Genomic DNA, 18,118 nt, shown 5'->3' with positions numbered 1-18,118 from the left:
TTATTCTACCTATCCATCATTCCCTCCATCACTCCCCCCCACGCCCTCTCACTGCGCTCTTACCCATCTCATCTCTCTTCCCTCAATCACTCCTTCCCCTTAATGCTCTCTGCTCTCCTATGTGACGTGACATTTTTTTTCCACAACTGTATTCGCGAGAACACGACACAACACAGAAAAAAATACTCCGATGCCTAAACACATTTCAACGGTTGTGGTGTGTTAGTTTGCAGAAGATAGTGTAGCTGTAACTGCACATCCTGGAGTGCTGACTAATCCCCACACAGTGGAGCCCGCGGCGGCGTTGCTTTCATTTTGAGGCCCTGCTTGCTGCTGCTTTACATACACATTTGATTGTTAATATCATGATATTAACACATTTTTTTATCACATTACATTTATACATACATATAAACATATATATGGCTTTTATTTTGAAGGAGGACCAGCTTCTTCTAAGCCAACATAGCTGACAACAACTTTGCACTGCCTTTTGTCTATTTGAATTTCAGTTTCAGTGACTGATCTACTGATATTTGACACATCTGCATAACTAGAGGTTACTCACCGCCTCTTCTATCCACATAGAAATCAAAAGCACACATTCAAACAATTATACAGAATAATTCAACCTTGTAGCGGCCAAGTGTTTGATTTTAGAAGTGTTGAGGTTGAGGGAAAACTGGCACAAGAGCAAGAGCTCGTTATGTAAAAAATGCATCATCAGCATCAGTCAGCAACATCATAATGAGAGTTGTCAGCATGTAGATCTATTTACAAAAAGCACTGAAGCATTTTCTTGTTGTGCGTTCTTGTCCCAAATTTCAAACTTGTGATCATCTTGTCACAAGCTTGTTGCTTTAACCTTTTAAGGCTGCATCCACCCTACACATCCCTTTCACAGAGGACCCACACAGAGTATTATGTCATTTTGTAGCGTCAGATGTCGGCGTCCGCGACGGGTCAGTTGAGGCTGACGGGCCGACCGCGCCCGGCCGGACTTTGGATGGTGGCCGACCCGCTGCTCCCTCGTTCGTAGAGTTCTTTCACTGGCACTGTTAGCTACAGCTCAGAGCCGGTTTCCTCTTTCCACTTTTAACTTGCCGTACGCCCATGTGACACGGTGACTTCGGTTTCTCCTGGTGTAACGTCTTGTAAATGAAGGGAGTTGACCTGGAAAAAAAAAGAAAAGGGAGAGGCAAAGGAAGAACGGAGGGATGGGAACGGAAATGAGCAAACGGCCACAGACTGCGCCGAAAACATGTGTCTGGAAATAACTGTTATTACATGCGCACACATTTACAATGAGATTGTATCTGTTTTATGTCTGAAACCAGCAATAAAGGGTTTGTTCCTTCCCGACAGTTTGCTCTCTTTTGACTGTCTAAGCATAAATGGGATCATAAGTCACACTCTGAAGTTTGTGTTGGCCTTAAACGGCTTCAGGATGTCATTATGATATCTTGACGCTTCAGTTTCCGCGTACATTTCGGTGTGGTTTATAACATGAGCATTCGGGGATGTGATGACAATCAGACACGTGAATGTGTGTGAGGTGATTCACGGCCTCTCACGGAAAAAAAGGCTCAGTTCACACCAGATAAGGGGCTGACATGAGAAAGAGACAAAGGAAAGGAGGTCAGGAAGAGAGAAGATCTTGAAGCACAACGGTACAGGGACTTACAGCGGCTTTGCTATTAAAAGACATTATATAACTGGGGTGTGCCTTGTAGTTTCCCGCTGCGCGTGTGACGTAAATTGAAAAGGACCCGTCAAACATGCATAATCACCTCACATCTTCTCCGGCCCATGCACCATTCCCTCTCGCTGCTCCACACACCCAGAGTCGGTCAGCAGTATTTAGAGTATGGGGGGTGTGTGCATGTTTTTGGAGCTATTCCTAGCCATGGGTGTGCTAAATGTTTTACTTGTTCCCTCTGTTTGAGCCTTGTCTGCATCTGTCCCCCTGGAGACCCTTGTCACTGTGAGCGTTTGTGTCCCACCAAACTCTTAAGAATTCCCCACTCCCTGTTTGCAGCCAAGCACCACAGCGCTGCATTCATGCCTCATAAGAGTTCACAGAGTTTCTATAATTGCCATGTTGTTGTCTAGCCCCGTGCCCAGTCATTTCCCGTCTCGTTCTTCCATATTTCGGCTATGTTTGTTTGCGATGATGTTGAGGGTATTTTTAGAAGCGAGGTGTCAAATTTACACAAAGATGATTTGAGAGAAGAGGGAAAGAGCTGTGAGGACAGGGTGGCTTTAGATGTTTGTGTGTGTGTGTTTTTTTTTTCCAAGGTGGAAAGGATGAGAGTCAAAGTGGCTGGTGCCTGCTTTTCATTAGTTCTCATTGCAACATTATAAAACTAACACACACACATTCAATATGGTAGTCTATTTCGAGGTGTTTAATGGAAACATCCACTCAGTCATGAGCAGCAGGAGTATCTGGCCACAATAGTGTTTACGCAGCTAAGGTCATATTCCACGTCCCAGCCTTTATATTTCCTGTGCGATTGAAGTAATGAAAGGATTTATTTGTAACTCAAATGTTAGGGGGAAGTCGGCATTCGAGTATCAACTAGGAACAGACGGGCATCGTCAGTGGTGCGGCTGTTTTTCCTTTTTTCTCTTGTTTTCTTTTTCGAGATTGTATGGATTCAATTAGCCGTTTTGTTTGTTCTCATAAAGAGTAATTCGACTCAGGCAAGTAAAGAGGGTTTGAACACAAAGAAAAGAGCAGCATCTACAGAAACGTACCAACCCAGAGAAGTGCCGCCGTGATGCAGAGGGCTGATGGGTAATGTGTTGAATGGAGGTGGTGCAGTCAGAAATCATGGCTGCTCCACTGTCCCAGCACTGTTACTCAGACTAGAGTTACAGTTCTCCTCTAACTACTCTGCTGAATCATAAAAGTTGCGTGTCCGTGCAAGATGCAGTTTAATGTGAACCAAATGAACAACAAGACTATCATGCAAAGTGAATTAAGAAGGAGGCAGACATGGAGACCTAATCTGACCTATGATGTCATGTTGCGCTCTCCCGTTCTTTCTGTCACACCCTTCTTTCTCTCCGGCAGCTTTTTTTTAATCTCTTCCCCTCTTTCTTTTTTTCTCTCATGTCCGTCTCAAGGACGAAGGGAGCTTCTCTGTTTGTGTTCTCGTGTGTTTCCTCTGGATGATCCAGTTTTCTCCAACCCTTAAGATTTACATGTGAGGAACACGCCGGCCATCACCCTTCACTCTGGAAACTGGCCTCAGACCTGCAGCTGGTCCTATATATTAAGGAGAGCTCACATGCAGAGGACGTGTTTCCCCAAAGAGATTAATTTTGTATGATTAAACGTTTAGTAACTTGAACCTGAAAGGTCTCTGTAACTAATCCAAGAGGCCAGTCTGCAGTTTGTTTGTCACATTATGTGTGTAAATAGGCCTCAGGCAGCATTAATCATGTGATTTAAAATGTGACAAGAGGCGAGTCAGCGAGTTCTTTTGAACCGGTACAGCAGTGTTTCCTTGCCTCAAATGAAGTTTCTTATTTATTAACCTACTTCCTGTGTCTGAACAGCAGCGTGTGCTATAATCAGTTTGTGTGATTTAGGCCTGACATATCTGTAGCAGACAGAAACCGGCCACTTTTGGAAACTTATAGCCTAATTTTTTATTGATATTCAGCAGCTTAACATTTAGTCTTCATACTGCTCCCTTTTCCAATCCTCTTGACGCTTTCTGATATGAACGACTTCTAAAGATAGAAATGTCCTCCTCCTCCTCCTCCACCACCTCTTCATCTTCATCCTCCTCAGCACCGGATGCTTACTGTGCTTGCTCTAAGATTTAGAGAGATTCGTTTTCCCTGAACACACTCCTCATCTTCCCTTCGCCAGCACTGCAGCATCAGCGGGATCTGCGAGTGTTTACATGGTACCAACAGAAAAAAAAAAAAAGTCTGCAGAGGGGAGACTCCACTGGGAAGACCTTTGACCTCTAACCTTTCACCCAGTAGACCGCTGAGCCAACCAGCAGCCACAGGAGACAGATGAGTGCTGGTCATGCTCAGACAAGAAAGAGGGACCGTGCAGGAGCGTCAGGAGGGGGAGAAGGCAAAAGCTACACATACACACACACACACACACACACACACACATATGCATGCAGAGAGCTGCCTCCCATCCCTGTGTCTTTCTCAGGTCATGCTCCATAAGCTTAAAAGCAGGGCCTCAGGTGGTAATTCACTTAAACCTGCAGCATCTGCCACTCAGGCTGCGATTCCATTAAAATGACAGCAGCAGAGCTATTTTCAAAGCGCTGTTTGTTTTTGCGCACGCATCATTCTTTTTCTGTCTCTGTTTTTATTCTCTTTGGATTTTTGTTCCTCTGGCTGTTTTAAATTGAATATGCACCTACAGCAGATGTATACACACATGTGGGTGCGCCTACCTGCAGATGTGTGTGTGTGTAACTACTGTGAAGCACCGCAGGCTGGTTGCTGTTTAAACACAGCTGTTTAAAGGTCTCCTGCAGTGCCGCTCATTTCTTGCTCATGTATTTACAGATGGGACCACGTCAAGAGTATTGGCAAACACAATGCAAGTTCATCTGATTTTGGCCATTTCCTCTTCCCGTCTGCCTCCATCCAGGCATGATGTCATGCCTTACAGCAAGGATACACAGCCCCTTTCATACTGGGAAACCCCCAAATAGATACAGACCAAAGGGCCCCATGTGGAGCCACAGTTGAAGGCAGCTGAGTAGACAAATGGATGTTTTAAGTTCTTTCGCGGTGGTATGGTACTGTGTAATTTCAATGAGGGCAAACTGGTGTATGCTTTTTGTCATTTTTATGGTAAACCACTGGGTCATCCTCAGGGATGTGGCGGGTGGATGTAAGGGTGGGAGGGGTCCCGGATCCCGGATCCCGGATCCCGCTCACAGCGCCCTGAACTCCTCCCACCCACCCACACGTCCCTCCCGTCCCCAATAAGTGGCACGGACAAACCGAAGGACAGCTGCTGTTTCCTGCCAAGAACCAGGCCATTAGGGAAATCAGGAATTCTGCACATCCTGGTCATTTCCTGTTCCGACTCCCACACACGTTCACGAGTACATGGATATAATTTTTCACACACACACACACGCGCTTGGTTAAATAGTTTTTGTTTACATACTTAGACTCTATCTTTCTCGACAAGATGACAAGTCCTCATTTGTTTCATATGTGTGCCAAAGCAGGAAGGCATCTATCATCAACACTGTAATGCACGTACACACACACACACACACACACACACACACACACACACACGCACGCACACACACACACAGTAGTGGCAGCTTTGGCTTGTAATATCATCTGTAGAGACACAAAGGCTGGGATAGGAGGCTGAGGGAGTATATTTGCACATGCAGCACATACAGTGACTTTAAGGAGCACGTGTGCTGTCTGGAATGTGACCGCCTCTGATCTGTAACAAGCGCCCCTCAACTGCCCTGTGTGTGTGTGTGTGTGTGTGTGTGTGTGTTTTCAGCTGACCGATTATTGGCGGTGTCGCTATCATATTCCTGTTTGCTTTGCTGAACACCTGCCCTGTTTTATTGCCTTCTACCTACTGCCTGTTTTATTACCCGCTTTTATCACCCTTTAACAACAAAGCATGACTTTCAGATTGCTTCTAAAGTATTCAGTATAACCATAAAGGCTTAGACGCAGAAACACACACACACACACACACACACACACACACACACACACACACACACAAACATATACACACACATTGAGCCACATGGGCACATTTTGCTAGATCAAACGAACAGGGGTCATCAGAGGGGTTAATCCTGGTTTGGTACAGTCCCCAGTAGTGACTGACACCACACAGTGTGAATAACAGGAGGGAATGACACCCCCTGTAAACAACAGTGGGATTACCCGAGAATATTCCATCTGACTGGAGTGTATTGGGAGGCTCTGGACTGTACCAAGAGAGGGGCTCTCTTAAATTGTCAAATTGGACTGTCTCATTTATTTATTGTTAAACTGTAATGTTTTTTTTTTTTTTTTGCTCTATGTGTGTTCACTCTGCGCCTGCACTATAGGTGTGACTCCTCCTTGTGCTTAACCAACGCTCTCCTTCTGTTTGACGCACACAGCTCCAGATTAGACGGCATTCTTCCTCCGAGCGCACTGGCATGCGTGGGTGTTTATTCATCCTCCCAGGTTGGGCAATATCAGATTGTCTAAACAGTGTGACTGCCCAGCTGACCTAGAAATGATATGAAGGAAACGGGGGAGGGAGGGACGTCGTCACATGCTGTTACATTTTCATTTTCGCTCTGTGAGGGTTATCCTTGAGTTTCATGTTTTTCATTCAGTGTTTTGTCTCTTGTGAAGTGTCCTTGTTGATGTGTTCAAGCTACTTCATTTTAACTGAATACTGGAAGGCTGACCACAGAATTATATCTGCAGTATGTGAGTGTGTTACAGGTTAGTTATAAGGTGAGGTTTTTTAAAAATGAAAGCGAGCAAATGTCTAATATTTAGCAATTTCTAATAAATATGAAATATATCCACAAGGATGAAATACGTCTACCTGTGTAACATGTCAACAATAAGATGCTTTTTCGGAGCCTGTCACCTCTTCTGTTGCATTACGAGATATGAGCTGCTGGGACTGAGACAACCAGGCCACACTGCTGCATGTTGCAGTCACACCACTTTCCTTTTTAAGTCCAGCAGAGGGAGCTCCGCAATCACCTTTGACTGCACAGCTGAGCTCCCAACAACCAGCTTGCTATGCCTCCCTTCCCCATCACACTGGCTCATATTAGCCAACTAATACAACCTGCTAGTGTTGTTCAGAGCGCTCCGATTGATGTGACCTCCATGCTGCAGTGATTCACTGCACTCACCACATCAATTTAGGTGGTAGTGGTTGGTTGTTTTTCGGCGCCGTCCTCCTTCCTCCATCCTCCCTTTTTCTTTTGGATCGTTAGCTGGAGGCAGAGATGTTGGGTGTGTCAGCGGTGAACAGCACACTACTACACACTACAGGGCATTCCACCGATCAGACTGCACAGGGTGCCCGCTAGGGGTCCATGAGCGGTTGTCATGGTAACAGGCAGTGAGGTTGGCATGAGCTGAGGGTTTTTTTTTTTTCTTCCTCTGTTAGATCACTCCTGCTATGTGGGTGTGATCTGATAGTGTGTGAATTTATGTACATGTGTGGAATCATCTGACAATGTCTCATTTGCTTTCCTCTGTTTCTCTGCGTCTGCATTTGTGTGTGTGTGTGTGTGTGTGTGTGTGTGTGTATAGATGGAGCAGGTGTCAGATGATGAGTTGGACCATGGAGCAGAGGAGGACAGCGATAAGGAGGACCAGGACCTGGACAAGATGTTTGGAGCCTGGCTGGGAGAGCTGGACAAACTCACACAGGTTAACATACATACATATACACAATATACTGTACACATACACACATATATATATATATATATACACACAAGTAATGGAGGTTGGTTTCACAGATACAGACTCACACAGGTAGAAAAGCACAGAGAAAGGAAGGGGCTGTATCCATAGCAACCTTAACACTGCTAATCCTGTCTCCCTATACTGTATCCTAGCAACTCCCCTCCCACCACCACTTTGTACTGTGTGTTTGTGCAGGTCTGTGTGTGTGTGTGTATGTGTGTGTGTGGGGGGGGTATGTGACTAAGGTGTCTAGCAGGCAGACATGGTTGCTTAGATCCTGTGGTTTGACTGTAATGTCATGTGTGTAGTTTTTTGCATATCTGCAACTCAAGTATTTCGTGTGTGTGTGTGTGTGCGCGTGCTCTGCAGAGTCTGGATGATGGCAGGCCACAGAAAGCACTGCAGAAGCCTCCTCTCAGACAGGAGACTAACATGGCCAACTTCTCCTACCGCTTCTCAATGTACAACATAAACGGTGAGACCTCATTCACAGTATGAATCTAATGGCACCAATCAGAAAAAGGTCAGAAGAATGGATTAATCACACCCCTCCCCCCTCTACCCTACTCTTCTCTTTGATCCCTCTGTATCCTTTATCTTTGCTCACTGCAGAGGCGCTGAACCAGGGCGACACAGTGGACCTGGACGCCCTGATGGCCGACCTGTGCTCAATCGAACAGGAGCTCAATACCATTTCCAGACCTAACTCCACGGCTCGTGGCCAGAGCAAAGGCCAGCAGAGGGCCCCTGGAGGGCGTAGTGCCAGTACCAAGCACACAGGCACCAGTGGGGGGGGAAGCAGCGGAGGTAGTCTCACTGAATAATGTGTAGTGGGGTTGTGGTGCTTCGTGGAGTCATCAATCCCTAAACAAAAATATATAATCATTGTCCATAAGGCTGTCAGCCATACTTTGCTTTAATTTGATGTAGAATCCCACATTGTTGGGAGGAATGCTTTATTTCCTAATAACCTCACTTCATTAATGGAATGATCTCCTTATGAAAAAGCATTATATATGGATTATATATTATTTAAACTGGAGTCAGTGCATGCAGAGATGATTTCCTCCTCCATTTGAGCTGTTTTGAAACTTTGAACTCTCCAACAGGAAGCACCAGTAGCAGTACCCGGGCGTCGCCGGCCAACACAGTACGAGGCGGCAGCGTCAACGCCCGCCCCGCCGCCTCCAACATCTCCCTGGATGACATCACCTCTCAGCTGGAGAAGGCCTCGCTCAGCATGGACGAAGCGGCTCGTCAGACGTCCTCCTCTTCCTCCTCATCCTCCTCCTCCTCCTTCTCCTCCACCACGCTCCGACGGCCCTCGTCGGGGTCGTCCGGCGGCGGGCAGCACCGCAGGACGGGCTCAGTGGGCGCAGTCAGCGAGCAGGAAGCTCCGTCCCAGCGGTCCAGTGTAAACTCAGCATGTGCCTCAGCGTCCAGCATGGACTCCCTGGACATTGATAAAGTGATGACGGGAGGAGAGAGGGAGGGCCGGAGCAGCCCGAGCACACAAGGACAAAACCAGACCAGCACTGAGGTATGACCTACGCTGAAGCACACAAACACTGAAAAACACACACCAATAGTGATTCAGCTAATGAGAAAGTGTGTGTGTGGGCGTGCCACAGTGTGGAAGACGTGTATGTTTCCATGTGTACTGGTAAGTGAAATCTGTGTTAATAAGATTTGGGGTCAGTTCAGTTTTCCGTTCAGTCTCTGAAGACACAAAGGAAATACACTCTTGTTATCGTACAACTGATTAACAGCAAAGCAGTTATTCGGATTTCTAAGAAAATCCAAATCCTGAATCTGCTGAATTGACCTCAATCCAGTTCTGATCCTGCATGTTTAACCACGCAGCATGAAGTTTGGAAGAAACTGCATGCCTGAAGCGTAGTGAGAGTCAATCCACAATACGGGCCCGTGTATTGTGCATTGGATGGGTGTTTTAATGAATGCATTGTAATCGCCTATTAGTCTCCTAAGTGTGACTTGGATTACAATGTTAACATCTACCATTTCTGAATTTCTTTGTTCCCTCACCAAACGCCTCGGCTCTCTAACAAAAAGCAAAATATCTCCTAAAGTACGTTTGTTGAACTTGTTTCACTTGAGCATCTATACACATAAACAGATCTGTATGTTTATGTGACTTTATGGAGAGGAATGTATTACATGTTAACACAATATCTACCGCATGTCCCCTGTCCCCTCTGCATGTGTTTTATATTATCTGTGTTTGCATCCTTTCCTATATCTGTGCTTTTTTTACCCACACACACCTCGCCTGCACCTCCTGATTTTCCCAGCATGTCACGCTGCGACGGGCCAACGGTAAGCCGGCCAGGCGGCAGCTTGACTTCACCGCACACGTGGGTGAAGTGGATCGGGCCACTGTAAGTGCATGTGTGCGAAGCTTGCATGTGTGCATAGGCGTATTCCCCGTTTAAGGCTGCACAGTTGAGCATTTAGAGTGCGATCATATGTTGAAATTTATATTAATGATGATGCTAGAGACCAATAGTAATTGCAACCGAATTGGTTGGCTAGTGTGCAGCCTTTGGTTTATGTGTTATGCATGCACATGTAACCGTAAGCATAAAAGTGTGTATGGATTGTGTGTATGTGTGTGTGTGAAAGTAGTTGTAGACCCCAGGTTTTTTGCAGTATACAGAGTGTACTATGTATCACACACTCCAGTCTGATGCAGCCATGTGCATATCTGCAGTACTTGTCACAATCATTGCTTCTTTACCCACAGCTGCAGCTAATGACAACCACAGCTGCTGAGCGCTCCATGTATGGAGCCTTCTCTCGCTTCCACGCTTCTTTATACCAAAAAAAGATCAAAACACCTGCGATTAATAAGCCTCCAAGAATCATCTGGCACTGACTTCTCTATATTTTGTCTGTTCCTCTGCTCTCTCTCTCTCTCTCTCTCTCTTTTTTTTATTTTTTTATCTCCCCTCCTCTCTTCACCCAAGCACTCCTATCTGGACCGAGAAACCTCACTCATTCTGAAAAGCATAGCTGGAAAGCCTTCTCACCTCCTGACCAAGGTGACCTCCTCATACACTCGCTTCTTTTTTTCTTTTTTTTTTGCCCGTGTGTGTGTTCACTGCTCCTCTCTTCTGCTTTGCATGTCTCTCGGTGGAAAAATCCATCTCCATGACAATTGCTGAAAAAACAGCTGCTTGAAATCGGACTCGTTTATTTATTTGTTTAGGAACGTGTACAAGTTAATGAAAATTCATATATATAACAGCGTTAGAGTATCAGAATGGATTTTTCCTCCTCATCATTTACCATGCTTATAGACTGAATACACTTGATTGTTTCTTCCTACATGCTTCCACATTTATTTTCACTGGCATGAGGCCTTCTGACCATTGGTCCCTATATTCTTTCATTTTTCCATCTCTTTCTCTGTGAAGCTTTTGATTTGCACTCTGTCTTCATTAAGAAAGGAAATGTGACTTAATGTCATTAGAGCTGCAATGATGAGTCAATTAATCGATGAGTCGTTTGGTAATAAATTAATTGGCAGCACAATTTTGATAATAAATGAATCATTTAAAGCATCCCAGCTTCCTCCACTATGAGGATTTGCTGCCTTTGTCTGTTTAATGTCAGAAATGAAATGTCTTTAATATCTGTCTTCAATATGAGCAGGAAAGCTCTTTTACTTTACAACAGTTTCAAACAGTAGTAGTTTTCCTCCACCCTTTTCTGACATTATATAGACTCAACGATTAATCAATTAATTGATCATTAAATAATAGTCAGTTGCAGCCCTGTGTGTTTTCTGGAAGTTGTGTGTTTATGTGTGACATGCTTGAATTTGTATTGAATTGGGAAATGGTTCTGCAGGTTCTTGCTGTTCCATACGTTGAAACTATACGCGTTAACTTAACAATGCTCATACAAACACAAGACAATGAACTGCACGAAGATCTTAGTGGTGTACACACACTATTTTACTATAAACCTCTTGGCAGCCGTCAGGTTTCCCAGCAAGTGTATTAGTTGCAGCCTTTGGCTCCGATGCAAAGCTTATGCCGATCAGATGTGTGCAGATTTGTGGTTCAAAGTTGGCCGCTGCTGATTGTGATTTATCCCACCGCTGCCAGACGACACGTAGCCAAGCGCACGGCTGGGGATTCCGAGAGAGGCAGGCGCCGAAGTCCAGAGCTCCCTGAATCCTACAGAGATTTAATAATCCAAGGGGTTTTTGCAAGAGTACGACACAAACTACAAATTATTGTAATCTCAGATAGTCTCAGGGTCAGGAAAACTCTAGGGAAAAACTTCACGACAAAAGCCTTCATGTAGGAGAAGACTGAAAGATCTCCATTAGCACTCATTAGCCTTGAATTCAGATTTCTTTCTAAAACCCTTTCAGTTATTTGAATATATAATAGATGTGAAGCTGACTCTTGCAGCAATATCCAAACAATTCATCTGCTCCCAAAATCTTCAGCCAGAATCTTGCCGTGGCAGTTTCTCTTTGTATTACAAAACAATGGAATTAATTCAATGTTTCAAGGCTATTGGTTTCTGGCATCCAAGCTCTCAGGCTGACCGTGTATGGAGAAAGCATTTGAGTGGTTTTAAAAAAGGGGGGGGGGGGGTAAGAGGATGGACGGCCTGCGGCGTACAGGCTGTGCGGGAGTTTATGTGTTAGTGTTACACTTCTCCATCAGAGAATGGGAGAGGGGCGAGCCGCGATCGCCTCCACTCACAAAATCTCTCCCTCTCCTCGCTCGCAAATCAGAATACTGAATGAGCGCGGGATGTTTGGGAACAAGCGAGGAGGGAGAGAGTGGGAAGACATCAAAGGGAGACGGAGCCAAGATTTTTTTTTTTTTTTTTCCGGGCTAGGCAGAAAAGCCTTTTTTAAAACTGGCTCTGGTGTGGCTGAGTGTGAAAGTGGAAGGGAAAACGGCTGTGGAATGGGAATCAGACAAATGTCTAATAGAAAAATAGGGTGTAGGTGTCGTGTGGAGAGGGAATAATGGAGGGGAGAGGGAGGTGTGGAGGGGCTGCGCTGACATTTCTGGGCCTAATCCTACAGTGTGACTCAGATTGACTCTGGACTGTAATCTGCACGACCCCCATGACCTCTGCTCCTCACACACACAGCCTCGCACTTGGCAGGCTAAAAGCCCATCACTGTGTGTTGGCCAAACACAGTGTTGGCTTTTTATTACATTAATGTATTTGTGCTCTGGAGCTGGTCATGTGGAAAAGGTAGTCTGGGTCAAGGAGGAGAGGGGGGGGGGGGGGGGGGGGGGGGTCTTGAGATAAGAGGCTTGGGGGAACGGTTGTTAGCCCCCCCCCCTCACTTGCTCTCTTTTAACACACATGCCTCTGTATACACACACACACACACACAACTTCAAATATTCAGCATCTGAGCTTCTCATTCACACAAAATCCACTCTCCGTCCTTGTCGCTGTAGTTTAGCTCCGGGCCCGATGTCAGTCACGGTCGTCGCCCCCCTCACTCCCGCCCTTGTCCTGACTGGCTAAAGGGTAGAGGGTCTTGCAAATGGGGCTCGCTGATTGGCTGACCCCGTCATTCTACTATTTTCGTGGGGATTATGCTCTATCGATTGGGCACGCTCCCAAACCTCTGCATCTGTTTGAGAGAGAAGGAAGAGAATGATGGAGAAACGGGGGGAAAGAGAGAGAGAGAGGGGAGAAAGCAGGAAGCAAGGGTGGGAGAATAGAAGGGGGAGGGGCATCGTCCTCCCTACTGTCTCACTTTGGGCTTTAGTCAAGTTGTGCTCCTCTCATGTGCACATGTCTGTGAGCGTCAGTGAACCTGCGCTGTCACAGAGCCTCTGCTCGGCTCAGCCTCGGCTAGCTTGACCACTGTCGCCTCTGAGTGATGGGAGATGCGGATGCGACGCTGAATTTCTTCTTCCTCTGAGGATCACATTGGAATAACTTTTCATACAGCAGTAGCTTTAGGTGGCGAATGGGAGGGGGTTTAAAAAATGGAATTTCTTTTTCTGTTTTTCGCTTCAGTCTTGCAATGTAAAAACAGCTGAGAACCTGTTTTCGTCATCGATCATGGACGCATTTGGATATTTTCTGAATATTTTCCCCCCTTTTTAAAATGATCTTTGTAGGATATCGTGGTATCTATGAGCGGACGGCATAGACTCTTTCTGAACTGATCCTACACTCGTTCGCAGCCTCTCGCCCTTCGGGGATCTCCTACTATTGTTTCCATCTCTGCTGTACAGCGAGATCAAAGGAAAACCGCTGCAGCTCCATATGAATCCAATATGGAACCATAGGCAGCAAATGGAACGCCATATTTGAGGGGGGACACCGGACCAATGTCACAATAGCAGCGCTTTACCATCACGTTGAACATTTGTGCTCGATCGCATATTCACACATAAGTGATTTAAAAAAAAAACACACACACACGTGGAAGCAAACGCAACCTGCAGAATGGAGGTGATGGCATCGTGTTGGAGAGGGCAGGTAAGCAACCCGAAGGAAAAGGAGCTTTGCACAAGACATCATGTTCCACCGTGCCCGAAGCTTGTGCATTTAAACGGAAACGGTTGAGAAGGCTGCTTACTATTTAATGAAGTTGTGTGTGTGTGTGTGTGTGTGTGTGTGTGTAGGATGTTTTATTCCTGCCAGAGGAATGATGAAAGACATGGGTGAAGAGGGTGAGGCAAGGCTATGAAATCAAACCGGTTTTTTGGGGGGGGTTTGTGGGGCTTTTTGGTTGTTTTTGGTTGTGTGTGTGTGTGTGTGTGTGTGTGTGTGTGTGTGTGTGTGTGTGTGTGTGTGTGTGAATGACAGCTGTCTCAACTGTGTTCCTGTGTGTTCATCTAGGAGGAGCAAGCTGCCAAACTGAAGGCAGAGAAGATCCGAGTCGCCCTGGAGAAAATCAAGGAGGCGCAGGTCAAAAAGGTAGGACCACCTCCTCTTTCCTTTGTGCACACACACTCTCCCTCACCGACTCGGATTTCTCTTTTTAAAAAGCCTCTTTCTGGCTCATACAGTAATTGCTGTCTCGTCATATTCACTGCACGCTGCATTTCTTTGTGAACTTCATTCACAGCGAGGCGATGAAGCGCAGAGAAAATAGGTCATTGCAGTGTTTGATTATATATGTGTGTGTGTGTTGTGTGATGGGGAGGGAGCAAGATATCAGACAGAGGCTTCAGAAAAAGATGCAGTGTGTGTGTGTGTGTGTGTGTGTGTGTGTGTTGCAAGACAATGCAGACACATTTTGCATAAGACATCTTATTTAACTGCATCCAACCAAACAAGTGCTGCTTTTCGGGGAACAACTGGGGCGCCTGGCTCCATTGAAAGCCCATGTCTCCGCTGGGAAGTCAGCATGGGACTCCACAGGCAGGCCATTTTTACCAGTGTTTCCACCCAGTGAATGAGAACTGTCTCTGTGAATGAGAGCGATGTCATTTAGCAGAATGGTTTCCCCTTTTTTTTTTTTTTTTTTTTTGTTAACATGCAATGAATAGCTGAGGCAGAATAGTGTTTCACCAAACAGGGCTAGACTACACTCTGCCAAGTGAATAGTTATATGACGAGATAAAGAGCGCTGGTACAGCCGGGATGTGGGAAAAAGAAAAAACCCTCAGCTCTGGAGAATGCTATCATGTGCTAAATTATTAGTGATGTGGTTGTCAGCATTTTATGTAACTAGCTAGGCCTCACCATTTACAATATTTTGGATTCATGACATTGAAGCAGTTTTAGAGGATTCAGAACTTTTCTCTTGTGGGTTTTTCTGGTTCACTTTTACTCTTCTGTGTTGTTTATTTCAGATTTTTTCGGCCAGACTGGGGGGGGGGGGGGGTTTAGGGGGTTCTCCTGTGAGAAATGTAGGTCAGACTCCCCCATGTCTGAGTCTCACAGCTCCCCCATTATTCTTATTTGTCAGTGTCTCTATTCAATCAGCTGCACCCACGTACTGATTGGATATCTGGGTCCTGATGGGCGGGGACAAACATGAGGTCAAGGAATATAGGGCTTTATTTGATTTCACACCAGGATATGTCTTATATAGGCTGTGATTGTGTGAGGCTGGATTTGGCACGTGTGTGTGTGTGTGTGTGTGTGTGTGTGTGTGTGTGTGTGTGTGTCACGTTCAGCTTAGTTTAATCTTACTTGTTATGGAGGACTTTACTTTGCCTGTGGATGCAAAGCCTTGGCTAGATTATTGGATTTTAGTATCTGTATATGCGACATTGTGACTCTTGTGACTCATAAATAGTGAGAAGCATTTGAAACAAGCCTTAAAAACACATGATCAGATTTCATCCCTCCGGTTCATTAAAGCCGCCTGTTCCCAACCAGGTTGTGCGGCTTTAATTGAGGTTCACTTTTACTGCTAAAACTGTTATGGCATTAAATTATATTCACATAGAATTATTGCAAATTGTTCCCCAGAGGCTTTTAAAGAATTGTCCAGAGAAAATTGTGATGCTACAGTTTGCTAAGTGGGTGGTGACACTGTTTATGCTCAATCATAGGAAGTGCATGATCCACTGCATAAATTATAATTATTATAGCTATAATAATCTCTTTTCTCCTACCTCCCATCATTCTCCTGTCTTCTCTTCCTCAGCTGGTGATCAGGGTCCACATGTCGGACGAGAGCTCCAAGACCATGATGGTGGATGAGAGGCAGACAGTCAGGCAGGTGCTGGACAGCCTGCTGGATAAGTCGCACTGTGGCTACAGCCCAGACTGGTCGCTTGTGGAAACCATCACCGAGCTACAGATGGGTAAGGGAAGAGCGGCAAATAGTTTCCGCCACACCTGAGTCACCGAAACATTGTTTATGATTCGCTCTAGCTGCACAGTTAGCATATGGACAGGTTTTTATGTGTGGTCTAAGAATAGCACTGTTTGTGGCTTCAAGCTAATTGCGAGGCTTACAGTTAACGGTTCTGCCCCACCCAAAAAAAAACAGAAATCCCCGGCGGGAGGAAATGAAGTGCACATTTGCAGGTCAGCAAGAAAACTGCATGTCTTGCATCTTATCTTCACTGTACTCCTCCTCTCTCCTCCCTCACTGTCGTTTTCTTAGAGCGTATTTTTGAGGATCATGAGAACTTGGTGGAGAATCTGTTGAACTGGACCCGGGACAGCCACAACAAACTTATGTTCATTGAACGCATCGAGAAATACGCTCTTTTCAAGAACCCTCAGGTGACCGTCCGTTACACTTCAACCCGCACACACATACATACAGCAGAGTGAGGACGGATCATCCTCTCAATACCCTCCGTAGCAGCCTCTGCATTCAGCGTGTAAATGCCCAAAGCATATGCAATACACACAAACACATTGTTTATGCATGCTCAGTGACTGCACAGCGAGAGAGCCGGGGAGTGAACAAGGGAGTGTGTTTGTGTAGGAGAGTTGGAAGTAGGTCAAAGCTTCTAAAGCGAGTAAAGGTGAATAATTTATTTAACATAAGAGGAGGTGAGCCTCCAACTCCACACACACACACACACACACATACACACACACATACACACACATACACACACACACACACACACACACACACACACACACACACACACACACACACACACACACACACACACACACCCTCCTCTCCCCTCCCTGTCCTCTATTCACTTCACTGTTCTTCTCAATCATTTCCAGAACTACTTATTGGGGCGGAAGGAGACGTCAGAAATGGCTGACAGGAATAAAGAGGCTCTATTAGAGGTGAGTTTCTTATCAATTGAACAAGAGGATTACTCACAAGCTAAAGTTTAACATTAATTTTTGTGCCCGTGTGTGTGTTTGTGTTTGTGTGTGTGTTCCTCAGGAGTGTTTCTGTGGCGGCTCGGTGTCTGTGCCAGAGATCGAGGGGATCCTTTGGCTGAAGGAGGACGGGAAGAAGTCGTGGAAGAAGCGTTACTTCCTCCTCAGGGCTTCAGGGATCTACTACGTCCCAAAGGGCAAAGCCAAGGTCAGTGAGACCCGAGGTGGTGCAGTGTAGGCAACACAGTCGAAAATTGATGATGGGGAAACAGAAATGTGAAGTTTAGGTTATGAGAACCAAAACTAGATTAGAAATTCACACTGATTCTGGAAACCTGTGACACTTCCTCGGGTATGAGTGATTCTCGCTTCACGGACGGCGTCGTGACTTCTCCGGCGTCAGTCGATGTTGGTCCTTTTGCAATCAGCCGTGTGATCAACACGTCCCTTTGCCTCCTGTCTCTCCCTCCCTGCAGGCGTCCAGAGATCTTGTGTGCTTCCTGCAGCTGGACCATGTCAACGTGTATTACGGGCAGGACTACCGCAGCAAATACAAGGCTCCTACTGACTACTGCCTGGCCCTGAAGGTAATAACATATCACATGTAATCTTTTCATTAAGAGAAAGATGTTGTTATTTGTCACTGGACATCGGAGGCATCTGTGGAGATTAAAATACATGCATATTTATTTCTTTTTGCAGCATCCACAAATCCAGAAGAAGTCACAGTACATCAAGTATCTGTGCTGTGATGATGTCAGGACCCTGCACCAATGGGTGAATGGGATTCGAATCGCCAAGGTAGGTCTAAACCTGAGTTCCTGAGCTTTTATTGGGGGTTTTGATTTTTGATTTTATG

At 45.7% G+C, this 18,118-nt stretch overlaps 1 protein-coding gene across 3 annotated transcripts in view; it reads left to right on the top strand.

Annotated features, from left to right (window-relative positions):
- Positions 1 to 18,118, top strand: part of raph1b (Ras association (RalGDS/AF-6) and pleckstrin homology domains 1b) — a 39,151-nt gene that overhangs the window by 15,692 nt on the left and 5,341 nt on the right. The window contains exons 3-15 of one of the 3 annotated variants that reach the window (XM_056370119.1): positions 7,315 to 7,434; positions 7,843 to 7,948; positions 8,086 to 8,280; positions 8,583 to 9,013; positions 9,786 to 9,872; positions 10,461 to 10,535; positions 14,341 to 14,418; positions 16,103 to 16,262; positions 16,568 to 16,689; positions 17,155 to 17,220; positions 17,324 to 17,467; positions 17,736 to 17,846; positions 17,962 to 18,060. In XM_056370119.1, the coding sequence (XP_056226094.1) occupies positions 7,315 to 7,434; positions 7,843 to 7,948; positions 8,086 to 8,280; positions 8,583 to 9,013; positions 9,786 to 9,872; positions 10,461 to 10,535; positions 14,341 to 14,418; positions 16,103 to 16,262; positions 16,568 to 16,689; positions 17,155 to 17,220; positions 17,324 to 17,467; positions 17,736 to 17,846; positions 17,962 to 18,060 (1,794 nt within the window). The remainder of the gene's footprint in view (positions 1 to 7,314; positions 7,435 to 7,842; positions 7,949 to 8,085; positions 8,281 to 8,582; positions 9,014 to 9,785; positions 9,873 to 10,460; positions 10,536 to 14,340; positions 14,419 to 16,102; positions 16,263 to 16,567; positions 16,690 to 17,154; positions 17,221 to 17,323; positions 17,468 to 17,735; positions 17,847 to 17,961; positions 18,061 to 18,118) is intronic. The other 2 variants (XM_056370120.1, XM_056370121.1) reach the window with 2 other exon arrangements.

Source organism: Seriola aureovittata, chromosome 24 (genome assembly GCF_021018895.1).
Source record: "Seriola aureovittata isolate HTS-2021-v1 ecotype China chromosome 24, ASM2101889v1, whole genome shotgun sequence".
NCBI lineage: Eukaryota > Metazoa > Chordata > Actinopteri > Carangiformes > Carangidae > Seriola > Seriola aureovittata.
This window is presented reverse-complemented; position numbering and strand designations above follow the sequence as displayed.